At 35.8% G+C, this 23,156-nt stretch overlaps 2 protein-coding genes across 3 annotated transcripts in view; one reads left to right on the forward strand and one right to left on the reverse strand.

Moving 5' to 3' along the window:
* The window catches only part of LOC128555780 (replication termination factor 2-like), a 31,515-nt gene extending 26,657 nt beyond the window's left edge, over positions 1–4,858 (forward strand). Inside the window, exons 5-7 of the mRNA XM_053539284.1 lie at positions 2,883–2,961; positions 3,346–3,459; positions 3,937–4,858. Coding sequence (XP_053395259.1) covers positions 2,883–2,961; positions 3,346–3,459; positions 3,937–4,344 — 601 coding nt within the window. The 3' untranslated portion in view covers positions 4,345–4,858. The remainder of the gene's footprint in view (positions 1–2,882; positions 2,962–3,345; positions 3,460–3,936) is intronic.
* A 3,810-nt stretch (positions 4,859–8,668) lies between these two features.
* The window catches only part of LOC128555779 (NIPA-like protein 2), a 44,607-nt gene continuing 30,119 nt past the window's right edge, over positions 8,669–23,156 (reverse strand). For both annotated transcript variants that reach the window (XM_053539283.1, XM_053539282.1), the window contains one exon: positions 8,669–21,125. In XM_053539283.1, the coding sequence (XP_053395258.1) occupies positions 20,917–21,125 (209 nt within the window). In that variant the 3' untranslated portion in view covers positions 8,669–20,916. The remainder of the gene's footprint in view (positions 21,126–23,156) is intronic.

Genomic DNA, 23,156 nt, shown 5'->3' on the forward strand with positions numbered 1-23,156 from the left:
TCATTTTGACACTGTTTATACTCTAATTTCAAGTACACAGGTAAAAAGAGGCAACAAACGGGCGATCTGATATACGAAACTACGAAATATTTGCGAATTTATTTTTTGTGGCTGGAAGAGACCCGCAAAATATCGCAGAAATTACCTACCCGCAGAAATAACCAGTTGTACGGTATTTCCATGCAGAACTCTGGTTGCCATGGCAACCAAAATGAAAAACTTTAAAAATCTTCTTGTCCCAAACCGCAAGGCATAGAGCCTTGATGTTTCACATGTGACATCATCTTATGGTCCTCTATCAAGATTGTTCAAATTGTGCCCCTGGGGTGAAAAGAGGCCCCCCCCCCCCCCCCTCCCTGCGGGGGTCACAAGTTTTACATAGACTTATATAGGAAAAACCTTTAAAAATCTTCTTGTCTAAAACCACAAAACCTAGGCCTTTGAGATTTTGTATGTAGCATTGCCTTGTGGTCCTCTACCAAATTGTTCAAATTATGCCCCTGGGGTGAAAAGAGGCCCTGCCCCAGGGGTTCTCAAGTTTTACATAGACTTATGGGAAAAAAAACTTTGAAAATCTTCTTGTCTGAAACTGGAAGGCCTAGGCTTTTGATATTTGTTATGTTGCCTTTCCTAGTGTTTCTCTACCAAAATTGTTCAAATTATGTCCCTGGGGTGAAAAGAGGCCCTGCCCTGAGAGTACCAAGTTTATCATAAATATACATAGGAAAATAAATTAAAGACCTTCTTGTCTGAAAGTTCAAGGTCTAGGCCTTTGATATTTGGTATGTAGCATTGCCTGGTTGATCTCTAACAATTTGTTCAAATTATACCCCTGGGGTGAAAAGAGGCCCCGCACTCAGTGTCACTTATTATAAATATGTGTTATACAGGAAAAATACTTCAAAAACTATCAGATCATATTTCCTAGACTGTTTAAAATAATTACCTGATGATCCCAAGCGATTAGGGATCACTTGACTGTGACCTTGACCTACTGACCTGCTTTCTTGTTTTTAGCTCACCTGTCAAGAAGTGACAAGGTGAGCTATTGTGACCGCTTGATGTCCGTCGTCCGTCGTGCGTAGTCCGTCGTCCGTCAACAATTTCTAAAAAAATCTTCTTCTTGAAAACCACTGGGCAGAATTACACCAAGCTTCACAGGAATGATCCTTGGGTGGCCCCCTTTCAAAATTGTTCAAAGAATTGAATTCGATGCAGAACTCTGGTTGCCATGGCAACTGAAAGGAAAAACTTTAAAAATCTTCTTGTCCAAAACCACATGGCCTAGGGCTTTGATGTCTGGTGTGTAGCATCATCTAGTGGTCCTCTACCAAAATTATTCAAATTATCCCCCTAGGGTCAAATATGGCCCCGCCCCAGGGGTCACATGGTTTATATAGACTTATATAGGGAAAACTTTGAAAATCTTCTTGTACAAAACCACATGGCCTAGGGCTTTGATATTTGGTGTGTAGCATCATCTAGTGGTCCTCTACCAAGATTGTTCAAATTATCCCCCTAGGGTCAAATATGGCCCTGCCCCGGGGGTCATATGGTTTATATAGATTTATATAGGGAAAACTTTGAAAATCTTCTTGTACAAAACCACATGGCCTAGGGCTTTGATATTTGGTGTGTAGCATCATCTAGTGCTCCTCAAATTATCCCCCTAGGGTCAAATGTGGCCCCGCCCCGGGGGTCCCAAGTTTTACATAGACTTATATAGGAAAAAAAGTTTAAAAATCTTCTTGTCTGAAACCACAACACTTAGACCTTTGATGTTTGGTTTGTAGCATTGTCTTATGGCCCTCAACAAAAATTGTTCAAATTGTACCCCTTGGGTGAAAAGAGGCCCTGCCCTAGGGTCCCAAGTTTTATATAGACTTACATAGGAAAAAGCTTTAAAAATCTTCTTGTCTGAAACCATACGACCAAGGCTTTTGATATTCGGTATGATGCATCGTCTGGTAGTCCTCTATGAAAATTGTTCAAATTATGCCCCTGGGGTTAAAAGAGGTCCCGCCCTGGGGTCACTTAGTTATTATGTGAGTTATATAGGAAAAATACTTAAAAAAATCATCTGATTCTATTTCCAAGACTGTTTAATTATAATTACCTGATGACCCCAAGTAATATGATGTCACTTGACTGTGACCTTGACCTACTTTCTTGTTTTTTAAGATACAGCCTTGAAATTTTGCTACATGCATGGAGGGATTTTGATGTAACTTGGCACAAATGTTCACCGCCATGAGGCACACTTGTTTTAAGAATTACCTCCCTTTGTTTAACTATAAATAGATTATATTGTTACTTTTTTATTACTGGCTGTAGTGAAAAATCGAGACCACTTTTCTGTGGTACAACATGCATGTTACATCGAATTTTTAGATGTATTTTGACATATCTCTAGAGTTTTGTATGGACTTATAATAGACGTTTTTGTTTTTTGTTTTTTTGATTAATTCCATTTGTTGTTACTATAAATAACTTATATGATAACATTTTTATAATTAGCCAAACAATTCCATATGAAAACAACTGTAGGTTTTTAAATCTGCAAATTTTAATCCAAGTGTTTTGTTATAACATATTGTATATATAGTACAATATTTTTTATACATCATTGACAGATATCAGTTCAGGTAATATATACTATGTTATACTGCAGTAGAAAAAAATTAGGCGCCTTCCAGTAGGGGACTTTGTATTGCATGGCAATACGTCATTCACTTGTCATACATGTATTGTGTGCTCCCTTTGCATATATATTTCATACATTCTGTACTTCTAGTGACAATCAGAGCATTCTAACATTGGTATCATGTAGTTCCATAGTTTGTAGTGCATTAAATTTTAAAGTTGAAATCATTTCATTACAGGTTTTCCTACCTATGGAGCTGTGGATGTGTGTTGTCAGAGAGGGCACTGAAAGAGGTCAAAGGTGATACCTGTCATAAAGTGAGTAAAGACTTAAACATCTTATTTTAGTTGCTATTGCAGTGTATTTAGTAGTACTTTGTTAGATTCAATTAAAGATTCACACATGTATTGTGAATTCACTGATTTACATGTATTAAGGTTACTTTTTACTTAACTTCATAGTTTAGACTTGTATGATTTTGGATGCGTTTCAGTGAAGTTATAACAAACTATTTATTAATAACAGCTAATTCCTCTAACTAGGAAGCAGCAGTCACTTGTACAAATTTACATTGACCTGTTGAGTTCAGATTTTATACTTTTTCGTAGGTATCTTAAATTTTGCAGCCAGATGTATTTGCCACCTTCTTTTACAACCATTGTAAGGAATTTAGAATATAGAAAACTCTCCTTTTGTTCTAGTGTGGTAAAGTGTTTACAGAGAATGATATAATCCCACTGAATGGTAGTGATGATGAGTTAGATGCATTACATACACGGATGGAGGAGAGACGTTTACAGCAAAAACTTGACAAGGTATTTACACATTATGCTTGTTTTGGGAAGTTTCAAAAATGGGTTGTTGTGAAAAAGGACTAGATAAGATGTTTTTCATTCAACACTGAAGTCATGGATTCAAATTCTGCTGTGGACACGATTGTAATTTGTAAGGCAGCTGTACTGCTCTTCACAGGAAATGGACTCAGTAGTGATATTTTAACGTATTGATCTTTCAGTACAAAGTGAGCTAGAATGAATGTGTATGTTGCGATTACATGTTTTATATTTTACTAAAATATTTCTGTTAGCAATTGAGAACAAGTTGTCTTAACAGAAAGTCACCCATAGCAACAACTTGATAATCAGTAGTTGTGCTGCACAGACCAAGAGTCTTGATTTCTATTCATACAATACTGCACAGCCGATTGTCACAATCTGTTTTAATTTCTTTTGGTGGAATGCAAGTTATGTTTGATATTGTCCTGAATGTTAGAATTTTAAATTCTTTAACAGAAAGCAAAGAAGTCAAAGAAACAGAAATGTGAAACTGCCACATCATCATCTGCTGCTGATGCAGAGAGTGGGCCAAGTTCAAGTAAAAAGGCAAAACTGGATGCAACAGATTCCAAACTTACCAATGGCTTTAATGGAGATTCAAAACTGACCAATGGGAACAAAGGAGATTCAAAACTTACCAATGGCAGCAAAGGGTCAAAGTTCACAGCTGAAGATTCTAAACAAAAACTGACCAATGGGAGCACAGTCAGAAATTTGAATGACAAAATGGACCTACACAAACCTGGAAGTATACAAAAAGACCCAAAAGCTAGTACGGCTTACAAGTCATTGTTCACATCCAGTGATAAAGCTAAAAATCAGATGAAAGGTCATTGGGTCACTTCTAATCCTTACTGGATGTGAATTACATAGAAAATGGGATTGAAAAGGAATCTAGCAAAAAAAAGGAAAATTTAAATTAATACAGATTTTTTCTAACAACATCAGATTGTTTCCAGAAATTCATTGAAAGTTTTAGAATTTAACAGCAGTGCATCAGCAGAAGAAGTTCTTTTGTTTTAAGCTAAACATTGTTATAATACAACTTTTGCAATTTATGTGGTAACTTTAAAAAATATATATTGTGTAAAAAAAAAAACCACACCAAAAAACTAAAAAACTGTTTTTTCTTTTGCAGAAAAAGTAAATTTTCAAAACTTGTATCTTCATACGACTTAATTTCTGCTATAGATTATGCATCTAGAATATTGGAAAATAATAGCAGATTTTCTCTTTTAAATTATTATAACATGGATTTTACTTTCTCTTAATTTAACGGTACATTGTGTATGTTTATTTGTTTTTAAATCTAAAAGGTTAGAGATAACTGTAAAAAATTCTTGTGACATGATTTAGGTAAATAAAGTTTTAAAATGTTTGTCCTTTATCTGTGTTTATATGTTCAGAAATATTAGTGTAAATCTAGTTCATCTAAAAATCTTGAGCACTCCTCACAAAGCTAAAATAGAAAATGTGTGGCAACATTATTTCTGTAACTGATTAAGTAATTCTGTAGAAATATAGTCAAATATACACTGCAGATACTAATGACATTGTTATCAAAAACTGACTGGTCCACTGCAACTTTAACATTATAACCATCAGTTTAGGGATTTCAGGGACTTCTAATTGAACCCCCGACAACAAAGTTGTAAGGAGGGGTATACTAGTTTCAGGTTATCTGTCTGTCTGTCTGTCTGTCCGTCTGTCTGTCTGTCTGTCTGTCTGTCTGTCCGTAGACACAATCTTGTGTGCTCCATCTCTCCTCATCCGCTTGACACAATTTAATGAAACTTCACACAAGTGATCAGTAACAACAGTAGTTGTGCATGGGGCATGTTAGGTTCTTTCAGAAAAAAAATTGCAGAGTTACGGGACTTTGTTTTTTGTTACTCTACTATATACATAGACACAATCTGGTGCGCTCCATCTCTCCTCATCCCCTTGAAACAATTTAATGAAACTTCACACAAGTGGTCAGTAACAACAGTAGTTGTGCATGGGGCATGTTAGGTTCTTTCAGAAAAAAAAATTGCAGAGTTACGGGACTTTGTTTTTTTAGCTCATCTGATTTTTTGAAGAAAAAAATGAGTTATTGTCATCACTTGAGCGGTTGTCGGCATCGGCGTCTGCGTCGGCGTTGCCTGGTTAAGTTTTATGTTTAGGTCAGCTTTTCTCCTAAACTATCAAAGCTATTGCTTTGAAACTTGGAATACTTGTTCACCATCATAAGCTGACCCTGTATAGCAAGAAACACAACTCCATCTTGCTTTTTGCAAGATTTATGGCCCCTTTTGTACTTAGAAAATATCAGATTTCTTGGTTAAGTTTTATGTTTAGGTCAACTTTTCTCCTAAACTATCAAAGATATTACTTTGAAACTTGGAATACTTGTTCACCATCATAAGCAGACCCTGTACATCAAGAAGCATAACTCTGTCTTGCTTTTTGCAAGAATTATTGCCCCTTTTGGACTTAGAAAATCAGTTTTCTTGGTTAAGTTTTATGTTTAGGTCAGCTTTTATCCTAAACTATCAAAGCTATTGCTTTAAAACTTGCAACACTTGTTCACCATCATAAACTGACCCTGTACAGCAAGAATCATAACTCCATCCTACTTTTTGCAAGATTTATGGCCCCTTTTGGACTTAGAAAATATCAGATTTCTTGGTTAAGTTTTATGTTTAGGTCAACTTTTTCTCTTAAACTATCAAAACTATTGCTTTAAAACTTGCAACTCTTGTTCACCATCATAAGCTGACCCTGTACAGCAAGCAACATAACTCCATCCTGCTTTTTGCAATAATTATTGCCCCTTTTGGACTTAAGAATCATTTTCTTGGTTGAATATTATGTTTAAGTCAACTTTTCTCATAAACTATCAAAGCTATTGCTTTAAAACTTGCAACAGTTTTTCACCATCGTAAGTGGACACTGTACATCAAGAAACATAACTCTATCCTGCTTTTTGCAAGAGTGATGGCCCTTTTTAGACTTAGAAAATCATGGGTAGGACAATATTTCTATTATACAAAAAAAATCAGACGAGCGTCAGCACCCGCAAGGCGATGCTCTTGTTTGTTTATAATACTATATACATAGACGCAATCTTATGTGCTCCATCTCTCCTCATCCCCTTGACACATTTTAATGAAACTTCACACAAGTGATCAGTAACAACAGTAGTTGTGCATGGGGCATGTTAGGTTCTTTCAGAAAAAAATTTGCAGAGTTACGGGACTTTGTTTTTTGTTACTATACAATATACATAGACACAATCTTGTGCGCACCATCTCTTCTTATTCCCTTAACACAATTTAATGAAACTTCACACAAGTGATCAGTAACAACAGTAGTTGTGCATGGGGTATGTTAGGTTCTTTCAACAACAAAAATTGCAGTGTTATGGGACTTTGTTTCTTGTTAACATACAATGTACATACAGTCTGCATATGCAATCTTGTGCGCGCCTGATCTTCCGAACCCTTGCACATAATTTAATGAAACTTCACAAAAGTGATCAGTACCAACCCTAGTTGTGCATGGTGCATGTTACGTTCTTTTAGATAAATATTCTGCATAGTTATGGGACTTTGTTTTTTATTACTATACTGTATACATACAGTCCACATAATTATGCAATCTTGTGTGTGTCAAATTGCAATGTACTTTGTCAGTGCATGAGGGGGGTACATTCATCACCTTTAGTGCTAGCTCTGGTTTTATTAGCTTGCATATTTAGGAAGCAACACAGCACTTACTTATCTTACACATACTTCCTATAAAGCCAGGATTACCCACGTGAATGGGTTGATGCCATCTATACACTTAGCACCATTTTGACAAGGATTCAGACTACATTCAAGGATGTCCAGAATTGTCGAGTCACTTGAAGCATATTATTACTCTGCTAACATTTATCGTTTAGTACTTTCATAATGACCCCGTTCTATTACAGTGTGCTAATTAAGATTACATATCACTAAATGCTTCTGGGTAAATCTAGATCACAGGCCACACAACTTTTTACATTACAAGACACTGGCGTTTTTTGGTCACATGCCACTAAACAATTTTTGGTTAAAGACTTTGGTTATTTCCACCACTATTTTTATGCCCCCGAAGGGAGGCATATAGTTTTTGAACCGTCTGTCGGTCTGTCCGCAATTTTCATGTCCGGTCCATATCTTTGTCATCGATGGATGGATTTTCAAATAACTTGGCATGAATGTGTACCACAGTAAGACAACATGTCACGCGCAAGACCCAGGTCCGTAGCTCAAAGGTCAAGGTCACACTTAGACGTTAAAGAATGGTGCATTGATGGGCTTGTCACGCCCATATCTTTGTCATCGATGGATGGAGTTTCAAATAACTTGGCATGAATGTGTACCACAGTAAGACGACGTGTCGCGCGCAAGACCCAGGTTCATAGCTCAAAGGTCAAGGTCACACTTAGACGTTAAAGCATAGTGCATTGATGGGCGTGTCCGGTCCATATCTTTGTCATCGATGGATGGATTTTCAAATAACTTGGCATGAATGTGTACCACAGTAAGACGACATGTCACACGCAAGACCCAGGTCCGTAGCTCAAAGGTCAAGGTCACACTTAGATGTTAAAGGTCATTTTTCATGATAGTGCATTGATGGGCACGTCCGGTCCATATCTTTGTCATTCATGCATGGATTTTAAAATAACTATGCATGAATGTGTGACACAGTAAGACGACGTGTCGTGCGCAAGACCCAGCTCCGTAGGTCAAAGGTCCTAAACTCTAACATCGGCCATAACTATTCATTCAAAGTTCCATCGGGGGCATGTGTCATCCTATGGAGACAGCTCTTGTTTTTACAACTGTTGTATAACTGTATTCCTCCAGGTTGGGGACTTGCTTTGTTTGGATCTCCTTCCATGCATTAGTTTGCAAAATTTCAAGGCTGATCATACCATTTCTTCAACTGCTATATAAATCTGGTATGATAATATTAACTGGAAAAGAAACTTGTACTTAAATCCAACTGTGAACTACAAGCCAACAGATCTGTGTTTGATTTTGCAATGAATAAAGCAAATAACAACCACATCTTTGCTTTCCTCTGTAGAGGTTTGACTTTTCAATACTCATCTGAACTAGAAGCTGTAAAAGCTTTGGAGATTTCTGTGGATCTTCAGAAAAAAAGAACATTATAAGTAACACAATTTAATAATACATAGAATTTGACAATGGAGAATCTGAAATGAGGTTACATTTTTTTGCGAAATATCTGCTCATATACACAAATGACTAGTGAAAAACATCACTATAAATGTAATTTGACACACAAATACAATATTACTATAGAAACGTAAGTTTTGTTTGTTTGGTATCAGCTTTAGCGTTGATATCCATGATTGTAGAAAATCTGAATGGGCAAAAATTAGTGCCTTCAAAAGAAATTAAGCATGTACAGATTCTAAACTGCTAAAATCAGTTGTTAAGATGTTTAACTTGCCAATTTTATGTTTTGTTAAATTTTTTAATTTAATGTTTTATTTTTTACACCTAAGTGGTTCTGTCATTTTTTGTTGCCACTGGCTACCAATAAAGGTAGATCAAACACATATGAGCCGTGCCATGAGAAAACCAACATAGTGGCTTTGCGACCAGCATGGATCCAGACCAGCCTGCGCATCCGCGTGGATGCGCAGGCTGGTCTGGATCCATGCTGGTCGCATACCCACTATGTTGGTTTTCTCATGGCACGGCTCATATATAGATATTTCTACAATATAATAATTATCCTACCCATCCTCCATCTCATCATTCAACTAGTTAAATATACCACCTCTACTTTAGGAAAATCGAATCAAAACAATGTACATCCTGAAGAGGAAAACACTAAAGGAAACAAATATATTTCATTTCAATCCCTTTGGTACAAGTGTAACATCCGTGAAATGATGATTAACCCTTATCATGCTGTACATGATTGATTCTGCCTTTGCGACTAGTGCAAATCAAGATCAGCCTGCACATCCATGCAGTCTGATCATGATCAGCACTGTTCGCCATTCAGTCAGTATCTTTTTGGTGAGCACCCCTTTTAACAGTTAATGGTACTGTCCAAATTGACCTTACGCCAGTGTTGATTGACAGGTTCCAACTGACCAATCAGATAACAGAACTGATAAGCCTTGTTGTTAGCCGCCATTTTGTCCGTCAAACTTAGTGCCGGACTCGCCAGTCAAAGAATATAAATACCACCGAAAAATCGTCCAAAATGGTAAAAAGGTGACGTTACGACACCTTTACATCAGACACAGGGAAGAGAGTGTAATACTAGAGCGCTTCCCTTTTCCAAATCCACTCTCAGACCTCGAATATTGTCAACGATGTATCTGGCTCTGTGGACGTCCTCAAGAATAGTTGATCTTAAAAATCTTATAAGAGTGTTTAAAAACAAAGCAATTCGACTTAGCACTCATTGTGTTATAACGTTTTAATTATTTCATTTAAATCAGTGTAAAATTCTATGAAAATTAACTTCCTTATTTACCAAAAGTGCCTAGTATTATTTTTTCAATAGTAAAGATATTCCACCAGTTACCAAAGTAACTGGTATGTACTGATAAGACACAAGTATTTGATGTTCTATATTATTTGAATGGTAACGTGTAAATATTATGCCTTAATGTACCGGAAACATGATTTAAGGTTTACATCAATCTCCCACTGGTGTATGTTAAGTCATACCTGGGTGATAATACAACAAATAATAAATATGATAAAAAACTATGATTAATATAAGATTATTTTTAATGAGTCTAATCAACAATTTTTCAGGCGCTCAAAGTTTTGACTTAGCATTCGGTGTGTGCTTTCGTTCTAAATTTCATTTTAATAGACAGGGTAAACTTCGTCTAAAATTCCAGAAAAAATAGCATATTTCGTATAAAAAAGATATGTTCTTAAACAAAAAATTATACATTCATTCTGTATACTTTATAAAGAAATTTGGTAGGCTCAAACATTGTTTTAAGCTGCGATGCGCCGGTATATGTCTTGAAATATGAGTATGGACTATATCATCGCCTTTGACTATATCTTATTTATTTATCATTTACACGTTTTAATTCTAATAAGAGAACTTTCTTTACTTATACTTAAAACACATCATGTCTAAGTATTAGACATTAAATGCTATGTATCTGAATAATGTTGAACAATGATATGAGCATCTTAAATGAGTTCCGGTATTTCGAAATCCGACGTTTCTTAAATAACACAAGTGACAATTTTTACATGTAAATTACCTTATTTAATTTATCTAATTATTTTGAAATAGGATTCAGAATCCACAGTCTGATTTCAACCTTAATTAATAAAAATCGATGTTCTAGTCTGCTTAAAATAGTCATACCCTACATGATTTCCGGGAGATCGAAATTTGACGTTTCTATAATGAAAAAGAAACGGACAATTAAAAAAAACTCCACAAAATCAGCTATAATGGTTTCAGAGATTTCCCTCTTTTGTACGTGTTTTCCACTCGGCCCCCTGCCTTGTTTAGTTTTCCTCATACTCGGGTGCAGTTCCCGGCTTTTAACAACGACGTATCGTTGTTTTTTTTGTAGAATTTATGTTTCGCTACAGAACATCCACTTATTAACGTGTTTTGTGTTTTGTCTTTTCACTTTAGAAATACGTGTGAATTGAGGTAGCGTACCCCGAAATCAACTAGAATGTCCGGCAAAATATTTCTGCCGTCGCAATTTGATTCCTTTATTTGTCGGGCCTAGCATGAATTGTTCCCCCTGAAAACTGGTAGGCGTGGCTACAGGCTATCTGGCGTAAGGTCAATTAGTTAATGGTACTGTCCAAATTCAAAGATGGAAAAGTTCATTAAAGAAATTTAGCAGGGTAAGGGATAGATTTAAATTTTGAACATTTTGTTTCCCAAGAACATCTGTGAAGTCAATCTGTAAGACAGAATGTCCATCAAGTCCAATTTTAATGCCCTTTTCAGGTTTCAAGTATTATCTACTGCAATGAAAGCTATGTACACTGTCGAGAATTTAATTCATCATAATTACCTACGGAAATCAATGTATTTGTACAATAATTTATGAAAACCCTTTTCATACTGAATATAAATGTACTAAAACTGGTCCCATTGTTTAAGTGGCAATATGAAAATGAAGTTATTTCTAATTTGCTGGCACAATATTGAGTTTAAGGTGGTGTACCCATAATGACAAACAATATTGAGTTTAAGGTAGTGTACCCATAATGACAAACAAATTGAGTTTAAGGTAGTGCACCCATAATGACAAACAATATTGAGTTTAAGTTAGTGCACCCATAAAGACAAACAATATTGAGTTAAAGGTAGTGCACCCATAATGACAAACAATACTGAGTTTAAGGTAGAGTACCCATAATGACAAACAATATTGAGTTTAAGGTAGTACACCCATAATGACAAACAATATTGAGTTTAAGGTAGTGCAACCATAATGACAAACAATATTGAGTTTAAGGTAGTGCAACCATAATGACAAACAATATTGAGTTTAAGGTAGTGAAACCATAATGACAAACAATATTGAGTTTAAGGTAGTGCACCCATAATGACAATCGGCAATTTTTGTGCAATTACATATCATTGTATGCTGTTTCAGCATCTTTTGGCCATAAGAGAAAATTGCTTTTCCACAAGTAGAGAATAGCGAAACTGTACATGGTGAACATACAATCAAATGAAACATACAAGCTTAAGTAATAATACTAAATACATAAATTTGATGAATTTCAATGAAAACAACTGGCATATAAAAGGAATAATATATTATGTACTGACCTCTATGATCATGTACTGTCTATGAATATAATGAACCCTGTATTGGCTAAGGAAAACCTCAAGTGCCTTTCTTTGGCACTATTTCAGGCACTGTCTGGAAGAATGCAGTTTGATGAAAAACTCAAATGAAGGAATTTCAGCCATTCTTGAACCACAAGTGCTGAGGGTCAAGTATTTTGAAAAACTGATAATCTAAACAACATAATCATAAATTATTTACATTTAAACTTCAGTTGATAAAAATGAAAATTGTTTAGTCATTTTCACATCACTAATATCATTCAACATTTACAATCATAGCTTTGAAAGAAATGATAAAGAGGCATGTTTTCAATGAAAAATTTGGATGTTTTTGCTTTAATATTATACACTGTGCTGGATTTTTTGTTGTAGCGGAGTTACTCCAGTGAAGTACAATCACCCATACCTCGTCTAAAATTTGGTGAAAAATGTTTCATCAACATCAAGTATTGAAATCTACATTTATTTAGATTTTATATGGCAATAAAAGCACTGTAATTACAGTCATGTTTTATGCATCAGGTATTTTTACTTCCTGCATTTAGATAATTTGTGTATGCCTTTCATTTTGCAATTAGATTTTCAACAGATATATTTGCATTGTAAAGAATTTGCAAGTTATAGGCATCCATACTTTTTGGAACAATCCTGTTTTAAATAAGCATGTTGCTCTTTTCATGAATGTTGAAGGCCGTAAGTTTATAGACAATGTTATTTAATATTCAAAAGTAGTTTAAATAAGTGCATTGCCCTGTTCGCAAATGCATGAGGAAATTAAACAACCACAAATATTACACAACCTTAATACTTTTGTCTGCAAAGCAATATACTGTCAAACTTTGTTTGCTCGAATTGACAAGACCAGCAAAATTTGTTTGCGGTTATTCAAGTTACCAAAGAATATATATCATACAGGGATTTTGCAAGGGCCTTATGATGAGTTTGAGGAAAGGAATGTTCATATTGTCCGAGTTGGAGCAAATGAAATTCGACTGTAATATAGGAAAATACAAGTAAACCTGAAGTAAGACAGTAACATGAAATAAGTATTTTAAATTAGTCATTCATGATAATTCAATAAACAAATCAGATCTTGATATAATTAACAATCAGGGAAATCATACATTTAACAATGTATATAACTCATCACTACAGAACACTAGTAATAACTAAATCAGTAAATAATCATTCAAACAAGAGCACATGCCTTGCGGGTGCAGACCCTCATCTGATTTTTTTGTCTCTGTATAATAGAAATATTGTCCTACCCACGATTTTCTAAGTCCAAAAGGGGCCATAATTCTTGCAAAAAGCAGGATGGAGTTATGGTACTTGCTGTGCAGAGTCAGCTTTTAATGGTGAATAAATTCTCCAAGTTTTAAAGCAATAGCTTTGACTGTTAAGAAGAAAAGTTTACCTGAACGCAAAACTTAACCAAGAAATCTGATTTTCTAAGTCCAAAAGGGGCCATAATATCAGTACACTGGAAGAACAGAGGGAAACTGTACAATGGAATCCTAGAATAACAGAGGGAAACAGTATACTTGAATGCTTGAATAACAGTGGTAAAAAACCACTGGGAGGCTAAAATTACAGAGGAAAACAGTACACTGAAAGGCTAGAATAACACAGGGATGCAGTACAATGGAAGAACTTGTAGATTACCCTGACACTCAGATACTTTGGTATTTGAACTTAATTTATGAATGTTTTAGTCATTGAAAAGAAATGGGCTTTTTTCTTACATTTTTATTAATGTAACATGTCATGAATGAAAAGGGACACTTAAATAAACAAGAACCTGCAACAATTTAATCTAGCTGCATATTTTAAATAATATATACATTAAGCTTAAGAAATTTACAATGTGGGAAGTAAGATCATTACATAATCAACAATACTTAAAATCTAAATTTTATATATTCAACCTATACAAAAACAATACCAGTAACAACTTCAACAAAAATATCACCGACGGGTAAAAAATATCTGGAAAAAAACGAGTACTGTCCAGCAACAGAAGTCCCCTACCAATAGGGGAGTTTTTTCTTATAGTGGAACTAAACTGAACCCCCTGCCTATTGTCCTAACCACCAAACATCTATAATAAATTTTTTCACTTAAAAAGTTGGTGTACTTTTAAAGTTATTGCATGATTTAATTTTTGTGACCAAAAAGGGATGAACTGATGAATGGACAAAACAAAATGATATGCATATTCTACATATAACTTTCTATCTATGACCCTGGTTTCAGAAGGTCCAATGTATAGTTATAAGTTAAGGCAGAATCCAGTATCTATGACTAAAGGGCAGACAGGTAGTGTGACAAACAGATGAAACAAGAGCTGTCTCCATAGGATGACACATGCCCCCGATGGCACTTTGAATGAATAGTTATGGCCGATGTTAGAGTTTAGGACCTTTGACCTATGGACCTGGGTCTTGCGTGCGACACGTCATCTTACTGTGCCACACATTCATGCGTAGTTATTTTAAAATCCATGCATGAATGACAAAGATATGGACCGGACATGCCCATCATTGCACTATCATGAAATATGACTTTTAACATCTAAGTGTGACCTTGACTTTTGAGCTACGGACCTGGGTCTTGCATGCGACACGTCGTCTTACTGTGGTACACATTCATGCCAAGTTATTTGAAAATCCATCCATGGATGACAAAGATATGGACCGGACACGAATATTGCGGACAGACCGACAGACGGTTCAAAAACTATATGCCTCCCTTCGGGGGCATAAAAACTGACATGGGCAACCCATGAATCCTTACCAGTGAAATACCAATAAGAGACTAAAAACCCAACTGAAAGTGAAGTTAAACCCTTATCATGCTGGACAAGATTGCTGCTGCCTTTGCAACCAGTGTAGATCATGATCAGACTGCACATCCATGCAGTCTGACCATAATCTGCACTGTTTGCCATTCAGTCATTATCTTTTTGGTAAGCACCCCTTTTAACAGTTAATGGTACTGTCCAAATTGAAAGATGGACAAGTTCATTATAGAAATTTAGCAGGGTAAGGGTTTAAGAAAGCCTGCAAATCTACAGCAACAAATGATACAGAGAGAGAACATAAGAAAGTTATAAAGTCTGATTTTTTTTATCTCAAAAAGTGGCAATAAGACATAATCACAGCTTGATTTTACTTCTCAAAAACAGTAGCATTAAAATCACCATACTGATTTTCATGATAAACACAACACTAAATTGCATTTTTGGGGGACAATATTACACTAATCTTAATATGTGAACATTTCAGCCCTTTACTTTTCCAGTAACACCACTGGAGCATTATTTACCAGTTAAACATGTACTATAGAGTGACCTTAAAGTGTACTACTACTAACTAAAACACAATACAACTCATACTGACGTAAATATAAATTTTCTCTATATATACAGATGTAATATATTAACAATTTCACAAGTACTGATATACATATTAAAACAGTAACATTAATGCTGTTTAAAATCAACCATCCCTATGAACTTGTCTGACTCCACAACATTTTACAAACCCATGTAATGTAAATTAAATTGAGCCACACCATGGGAAAACCAACACAGTGGCTATGCGACCAGCATGGATCCAGACCAGCCTGTGCATCCGTGCAGTCTGGTCAGGATCCATGCTGTTCGCTTTCAATGCCTATTGTAATTAGAGAAACCATTAGCGAACAGCATGGATTCTGACCAGACTGCGCAGGCTGGTCTGGATCCATGCTGGTCGCAAAGCCACTATGTTGGTTTTCTCATGGCATGGTTCAATTATCTTTCATTAGATTATATAAAATAATCCTGATAAAGCACCATTCTTTCAGAAATATGTCAAAATACACTTTGAAAATAATGCAGATATGTCAATAAATAATTATTAAATTTTACTTTCCAAAATTAAAGTATTTCCTTCAATGAACCTATAGGCAATGAGCAGATTTTCAATTCCTATGAATTAGCATGATCCCAAATGAGGAGCACGTTCAAGTAATGCTGCCTAATTGACAGTGCCTGTTTAGGTAACTCACTTTGTCATAGAAGAAACAAAATTTTACTAGATGTTTCCAATGGAAAATATGCATTATGTGTAAAGTTTGGAATGTTTTATGTTCCACTGATATTTATCTCAAGCAGTTTTGGGTATGACATACATTGGATTGTGTTTGAAGTATGCACAGTTTCACCTGAACAGACTTACATGTCACCAGTACATCAGTGGAGCACCATTACCTGTGATATAAGACCTTCCCAACACACATTCTCACCATGCTTGAAATTTGTGTAAAGTTTACTTTAAGTGTTTAAAAGTTATAGCCTAGTGTCTTAGTAAATGGATGAATTAATGAGCTAACATACAGGTGGAGGATGCATTCGCTACATTCTGGTATTATATGCCTCTCATTTGGAGCAAGAACTAACATAAACTAACAGTTTTCACTTTGTTATTACAATAATTTATATATGATAAAGCTTTCTCGATCTAAAAAAAAAATCACATAAATCTGAAGACATGCTATAAATAGCATCTTTGATAAAACAAGAGCTGTCTCCATAGGATGACACATGCCCCCGATGGCACTTTGAATGAATAGTTATGGCCGATGTTAGAGTTTAGGACCTTTGACCTACGGAGCTGGGTCTTGCGCGCAACACGTCGTCCTACTGTGTCACACATTCATGCGTAGTTATTTTAAAATCCATGCATGAATGACAAAGATATGGACCGGACACGCCCATCAATGCACTATCATGAAAAAAGGCCTTTAACGTCTAAGTGTGACCTTGACCTTTGAGCTACGGACCTGGGTCTTGCGCGCGACACGTCGTCTTACTGTGGTACACATTCATGCCAAGTTATTTGAAAATCCATCCATCGATGACAAAGATATGGACCGGACACGCCCATCAATGCACTATCCTTTAATGTCTAAGTGTGACCTTGACCTTTGAGCTACGGACCTGGGTCTTGCGCGCGACACGTCGTCTTACTGTGGTTCACATTCATGCCAAGTTATTTGAAAATCCATCAATCGATGACAAAGATATGAACCGGACACAAAAATTGCGGACAGACTGACAGACCGACAGACTGACAGACCGACGGACCGACAGACGGACAGACGGTTCAAAAACTATATGCCTCCCTTCGGGGGCATAAAAATCCATAGAGATATTGGTATCTCGTTCCATATATTTTGGTCCCCTTTTTAGAATACAAACTTAACAGGTCTGTGAATGTATCTTCTTGACCATCATCAAACACTTAAGTCTGTGTTTCAAACCAAGAAAAGTTATAACAATAGCCTGAGGTATTCACAATACAAGAGGGCATTAATAGCCCTATATTGCTCACCTGACTCAAATGGGTATATGATTTCAACAAACTTGGTAGATGCTACACACCAAATATCTCAGATTCTAGGCCTTGATGTTTCAGACAAGATGATTTTTAAAGCTTTTCTTATATAAATCTATGCAAAACAAATTGACCCCTGAGGCACCATCTGAACAAACTTTGTAGCGGACCACTACACAATGCTACAAGCTAAATATCTTAGCTCCAAGCTTTAGGTTTTAGACAAAAAGTTTTCTTTATACCGGTAAGTCTATGTAAAACAAGTGAACCCCAGGGATGAACCAGTTTCAACCCCAGGGGCAAGACTTGAACAACATGGATGAGGACCACTACACAACGCTATATGACAAATATCTATGCTCAGGGCATTAAGGTTTCAGAAAAATAGAGTTTCAATTTTCCTATAAAACTCGAGGCTTAACAAGTGAATTCCTGAGCAGGGCTATTTTTGAACACAAGGGACATTATTGGAACAAATTTGGTTGAGGACACTACACAATGCTAAATGACAAATTTCTAATCTGGACGCCTTGAAATTTTAGACCAGAATATTTATAAAAAATTTCTTATACAAAGCTATGTAAAGCGAGTGAATCATGGAACAGGGCCAATTTTGACCCCAGGGGCATATTCAGAATAAATTTGGTAGAAGACCATTAGACAATGCTACACACCAAATAACTAAGCTCTAGGCCTTACAGTTTTTGAGAAGAATATGTTTATAGTTTTCATTTTGGTTTCCCTGGCAACCAGAATTCTGCATGGAATGGAATTTGAAAAGATTTTGGTATAGGACCACCTAAAGAACATTCCTGTGAAAATTGGTTGAAACAGACCCAGTTGTTTAGGAGATGTCACTTGCAACAATTGATAACAACGAATATCAAGCGATCATAAAATCTCATCACAAGCTCTACGTGCTCTGGTGAGCTAAAAAAGCTTTATCTATATGTGGCCCCTTAAAAATACATAATTATATCAAGAAAAAAAGACAATAATAGAAAACACAAGTAACATCTGTGATTGGAACAATTATAATATCACAATATTCTTACCATCAACAACAAATTTATAATTTACATTATACTGAAAAAAATAAATATATCCTTTATATGGAAGTTGACCCACATGTAAAATTACCTTAGTCATACAGTTTATCAATACTGGAACTTTTACAACTACTATAGATTGTAGGTTTAAGAAATAATTTATAGCAAAAGAGTGTTTTAACACTATTTGTTTATGCATAATGGGCGGTTATACGTCGGGCGTAATAATTTCACGGGGGTGTAGCCCGAGTGAAATGATTTGTATGACTTATTACCGCCCGAGTGTATAAATATTGTTAAAACACGGTTTTGCTATAAATTATTTCGATTCTAATATGCCTTTAATCTAAAATAGTAGATAAAATATAGAAGCGCTCTTTCTTGAGCGCAACAAAATCATTGGTGTCACTGCACGTTAATGTGACTAGTGTAAGAGTGTTTTAACAGCGACAAGCATATTAGATTTGGTAATTATAACATCACTTTTATCATATGATTTAATGTTTTCATGCTTCCTAGATATTTATATTTTGGGAGATAATGCTTCTTGAAATTTTCACAAGTTTTGAATTTGAATCGCTCTCAATGTAATAAAATCTTTGTAAATATCACCCGATCTATAGTATTCTCATCTGGCAAAATAGTTCCTTATGGCAAGACGTTGTTACTGAATCAACCCATATATGACTGGCTGAATAAAGTGTAGGGAAACACTGAGATTCATATGAGAAATTAAAAATGTGTGAGGATTAAAAAAAAAATACATAATTTAATATCATAAAATTTGTGTCAAAATCAATGTTTTCTGTGGAATTTAAAATATTTAAACAGGTGTCTGGCTAAATGATGACATTTGAGTTGTCACTTTAGAAAAGTGTAGATGTCAGTGGGCATTTGGCCTCCATATGCTATTCAACAAAGGGATATGTGCGACTGAAGAAAAATTGTAAAAAAAAACGGATTGGTTAAGATTATATAAATTTACTATTTTTGGTATTTTACATGATATGTTATTCAACAAATCATATCAATAGTCAGTTCTCAATTTTGGGGTATGTGACAGGGACATTTTTATTTAATGAAAGTCCATAGAAATATCAATAGCAGCATCTGACCTAGTCCAACATATGGGTAAAAAAAGTACAAAGGTTATAAAACTGTTCTTGGAGACCAGTTTCAAAATGACAACTTGCCATTGGTCAATTTCAAGACTGAGTTTAGAAGCAACCAATTAAATGATGCGACTTTTGTGACTGGTTCTCCTAACTTAGCTTTATAACCAGTAGGCCCAGTTCTTAGGCTTTTGTGTTTCCAATGATAAGACCATACGTTGAACAAGTTATCTGTAACAAACTGTAAATCATAATATGCCAAGTTCAGCCTATATTTTAGACTACGGCATCTTTAGCAATATTTCAGCGTAACAAGAATTGATTCTGAAGTAAAACCCAGCATGATTATTACAGATAATAATACAGTCAAACCTTTATGAACCTTTACCATGCTGGACACGACTGATTCTGCCTTTGTGACAAGTGTAGATCATGATCAGCCATCACATCCATGCAGTCTTATCATGATCTGCACTGTTTGCCATTCAGCCAGTACATTTTTGGTAAACACCCCTTTTAACAGTTAATGGTACTGTCCAAATTGGAAGATGGACAAGTCCATTTTATAAATTTATCAGGGTGAAGGTTAAGCAGTCAGCTTAGGGAGCAACAAAATTTGGCTGCTAAAGGCAATCTGATTGCTGCTAAGGCTATTATTAAAAAACTTTTGTTTGCGGTAACACGACCTACCCGTGAAAATCGCTGCAACTGAACTTTTTTTTCTGACCAGTCAGAGGAATTTTTTTCCCCCTATATGATTATATGCACACAAAAAAAAAAGTGCCTACCTACCTACCCACACAAAAAGCTTTGGGTCGCGTTACTGCAAACAAACAATTTTTTAATAACAGTCTAAATAAAGGTGGCTGCTAAAGCTGATTCAACTGTATTCAAAATTGATTTCTTTTCCAATACTTATGTGCACTGATGCAGAACTGATGAACAATGAAGACAGAGGAAATTCCACATGTTTGTCATCTCAAAATTTTCATTAAATATTTCAAATAAATAACAATATAACTTTAAACTCTAGTTTTCTGATTCATATGTTTTGGTATACTGCACTGAGCCATTCTGTTCTGGTGCAAATGTGAACAAAATTTCCTGTGAAGAATTTGACGCAGTGTCACCATCAGCAGCAACAAACGGACGTCTTGACTCCTCGTCCTCTGTTATAAGATGACTCACTGAGCCTGAAGGTTGAACTTTACCCACATTTATTGTTGCAAGCAGCCAGGCTAAATAAAGGAAAAGACAAATAAATTAAATTTACAACTCTCAACTAGAATATTTTAGAATTCTTTTTATCTTTTCAACATAAAATACATGTAATTACAAAATTTTTGAAACTATTCAAAATTACGATGCACCATAGAACAATATCGAGTCCGTAAAACTAAACCTGTCCACGGCAGTGAACATAAAAACTGTATGTTAATCAGATTATTATGTACTGGTAGTTGCCCCTATTCATGAAATCAAATATCCAATACACAAATAAAATTACCATTTATTTTTTTTTTTTTTCAGAATTTCAAATCTGTAAATTCCTGTTCCACCAAATTTGCCATTTTGGCTAAAGCCATGAGATCTTATGCAACAAAACAGATTGATTTAGCAGTATACAAAAGCATGTTTTGTAACATATAATACACATACCATTATATACTGTATCATTACACAGCAACTGTTTGATAACTGCTAACTCAGGTTGCCAGTATATGTTTAGATAGGATGCAATATATGACTGTGGTCAATGACAGTATAAATAGATCATGATTAAATCAATACTGGTATTAATTAGTTACAGGCTGGTTGATTTTTGGCTTTATTCTGTAATTGTCAGATGGAACGGTTCAAGGTTTAACTAGAGTTGTCACAAGAGTGACGAATTATACCCCCACAATATGGCCTTGTCACAGAACTTAAAGCCAATGCCTACTGACCGCAAAATCAACAGAGGTCATCTGCTAGTCATGATCAACCTCCCTATGAAGTTTCATGATCCTCCGCCCAAGCGTTCTCAAGTTATTGTCCGTAAAAGGTTTAAATGACCTTTGACCTTTGGAACTCAAAATCAATATGGGTCATCTGCTTGACATGACCAACCTCCAGATTAAGTTTCCTGATCCTAGTCCCAAGCATTCTCAAGTTATTGTCCGAAAACTGTTTAAATGTTCCGGGTCACTGTCACCTTGACCTGTGACCTACTGACCTCAAAATCATTACGGGTCATCTGCTAGTCATAACCAGCCTCCTTATCAATTTTCATGATCCTAGGCCCAAGCATTCTTAAGTTATCATCCGGAAACTGTTTAAATGTTCCAAGTCACTGTGACCTTGACCTTTGACCTACTGACCTCAAAGTAGAACTTGACCTGTATTTTATGACGTTACACCTGTGTACTAAAATTTATGATCCTTGGCCAAAGCGTTCTCAAGTTATCATCCGGAAACTATTTAACTGTTCCGAGTCCCTGTGACCTTGAACTTTGACCTACAGACCTCAAAGTCGAATCTGACCTGCATTTCATGATGTTACACCTGTGTACCAAAATTTATGATCCTAGGCCCAAGCGTTCTCAAGTTATCATCCGGAAACCATTTAACTGTTCCGAGTCCCTGTGACCTTGACCTTTGACCTACAGACCTCAAAGTCGAACTTGACCTGCATTTCATGATGTTACACCTGTGTACCAAAATTTATGATCCTAGGCCCAAGCGTTCTCAAGTTATCATCAGGAAACCATTTAACTGTTCTGAGTCCCTGTGACCTTGACCTTTGACCTACAGACCTCAAAGTCGAATCTGACCTGCACTTCATGATGTTACACCTGTGCACCAAAATTTATGATCCTAGGCCCAAGCGTTCTCAAGTTATCATCCGGAAACCGTTTAACTGTTCAGGGTCACTGTGACCTTGATCTTTGACCTACTTACCCCAAATTCGAACCTGACCTGTATTTTCTGATGTTACACCTGTGTACCAAAAATTATTTCAATTGGTCAATCCTTTCTTGAGTTATCATCCGGAAACCATGCAAAACCAATGGACCGACCGACCGACCACCAAGCTCACTCCTATAATTATACCCCCCTAAACTTCGTTTTGTGGAGGTATAATAACCTTAGAGCCAGACTGGTGTCATCTGTGATAGTGCCACCAGAGTGGTTTGTACCCATAGCCTCCCTGAGATTCACAAATGACTTCTTACATTCTGTGTTGCAGTTATTGTATCATAATGTAGGATCTTTAATCATAGACAAAG

This window comes from Mercenaria mercenaria, chromosome 3 (genome assembly GCF_021730395.1).
Source record: "Mercenaria mercenaria strain notata chromosome 3, MADL_Memer_1, whole genome shotgun sequence".
NCBI lineage: Eukaryota > Metazoa > Mollusca > Bivalvia > Venerida > Veneridae > Mercenaria > Mercenaria mercenaria.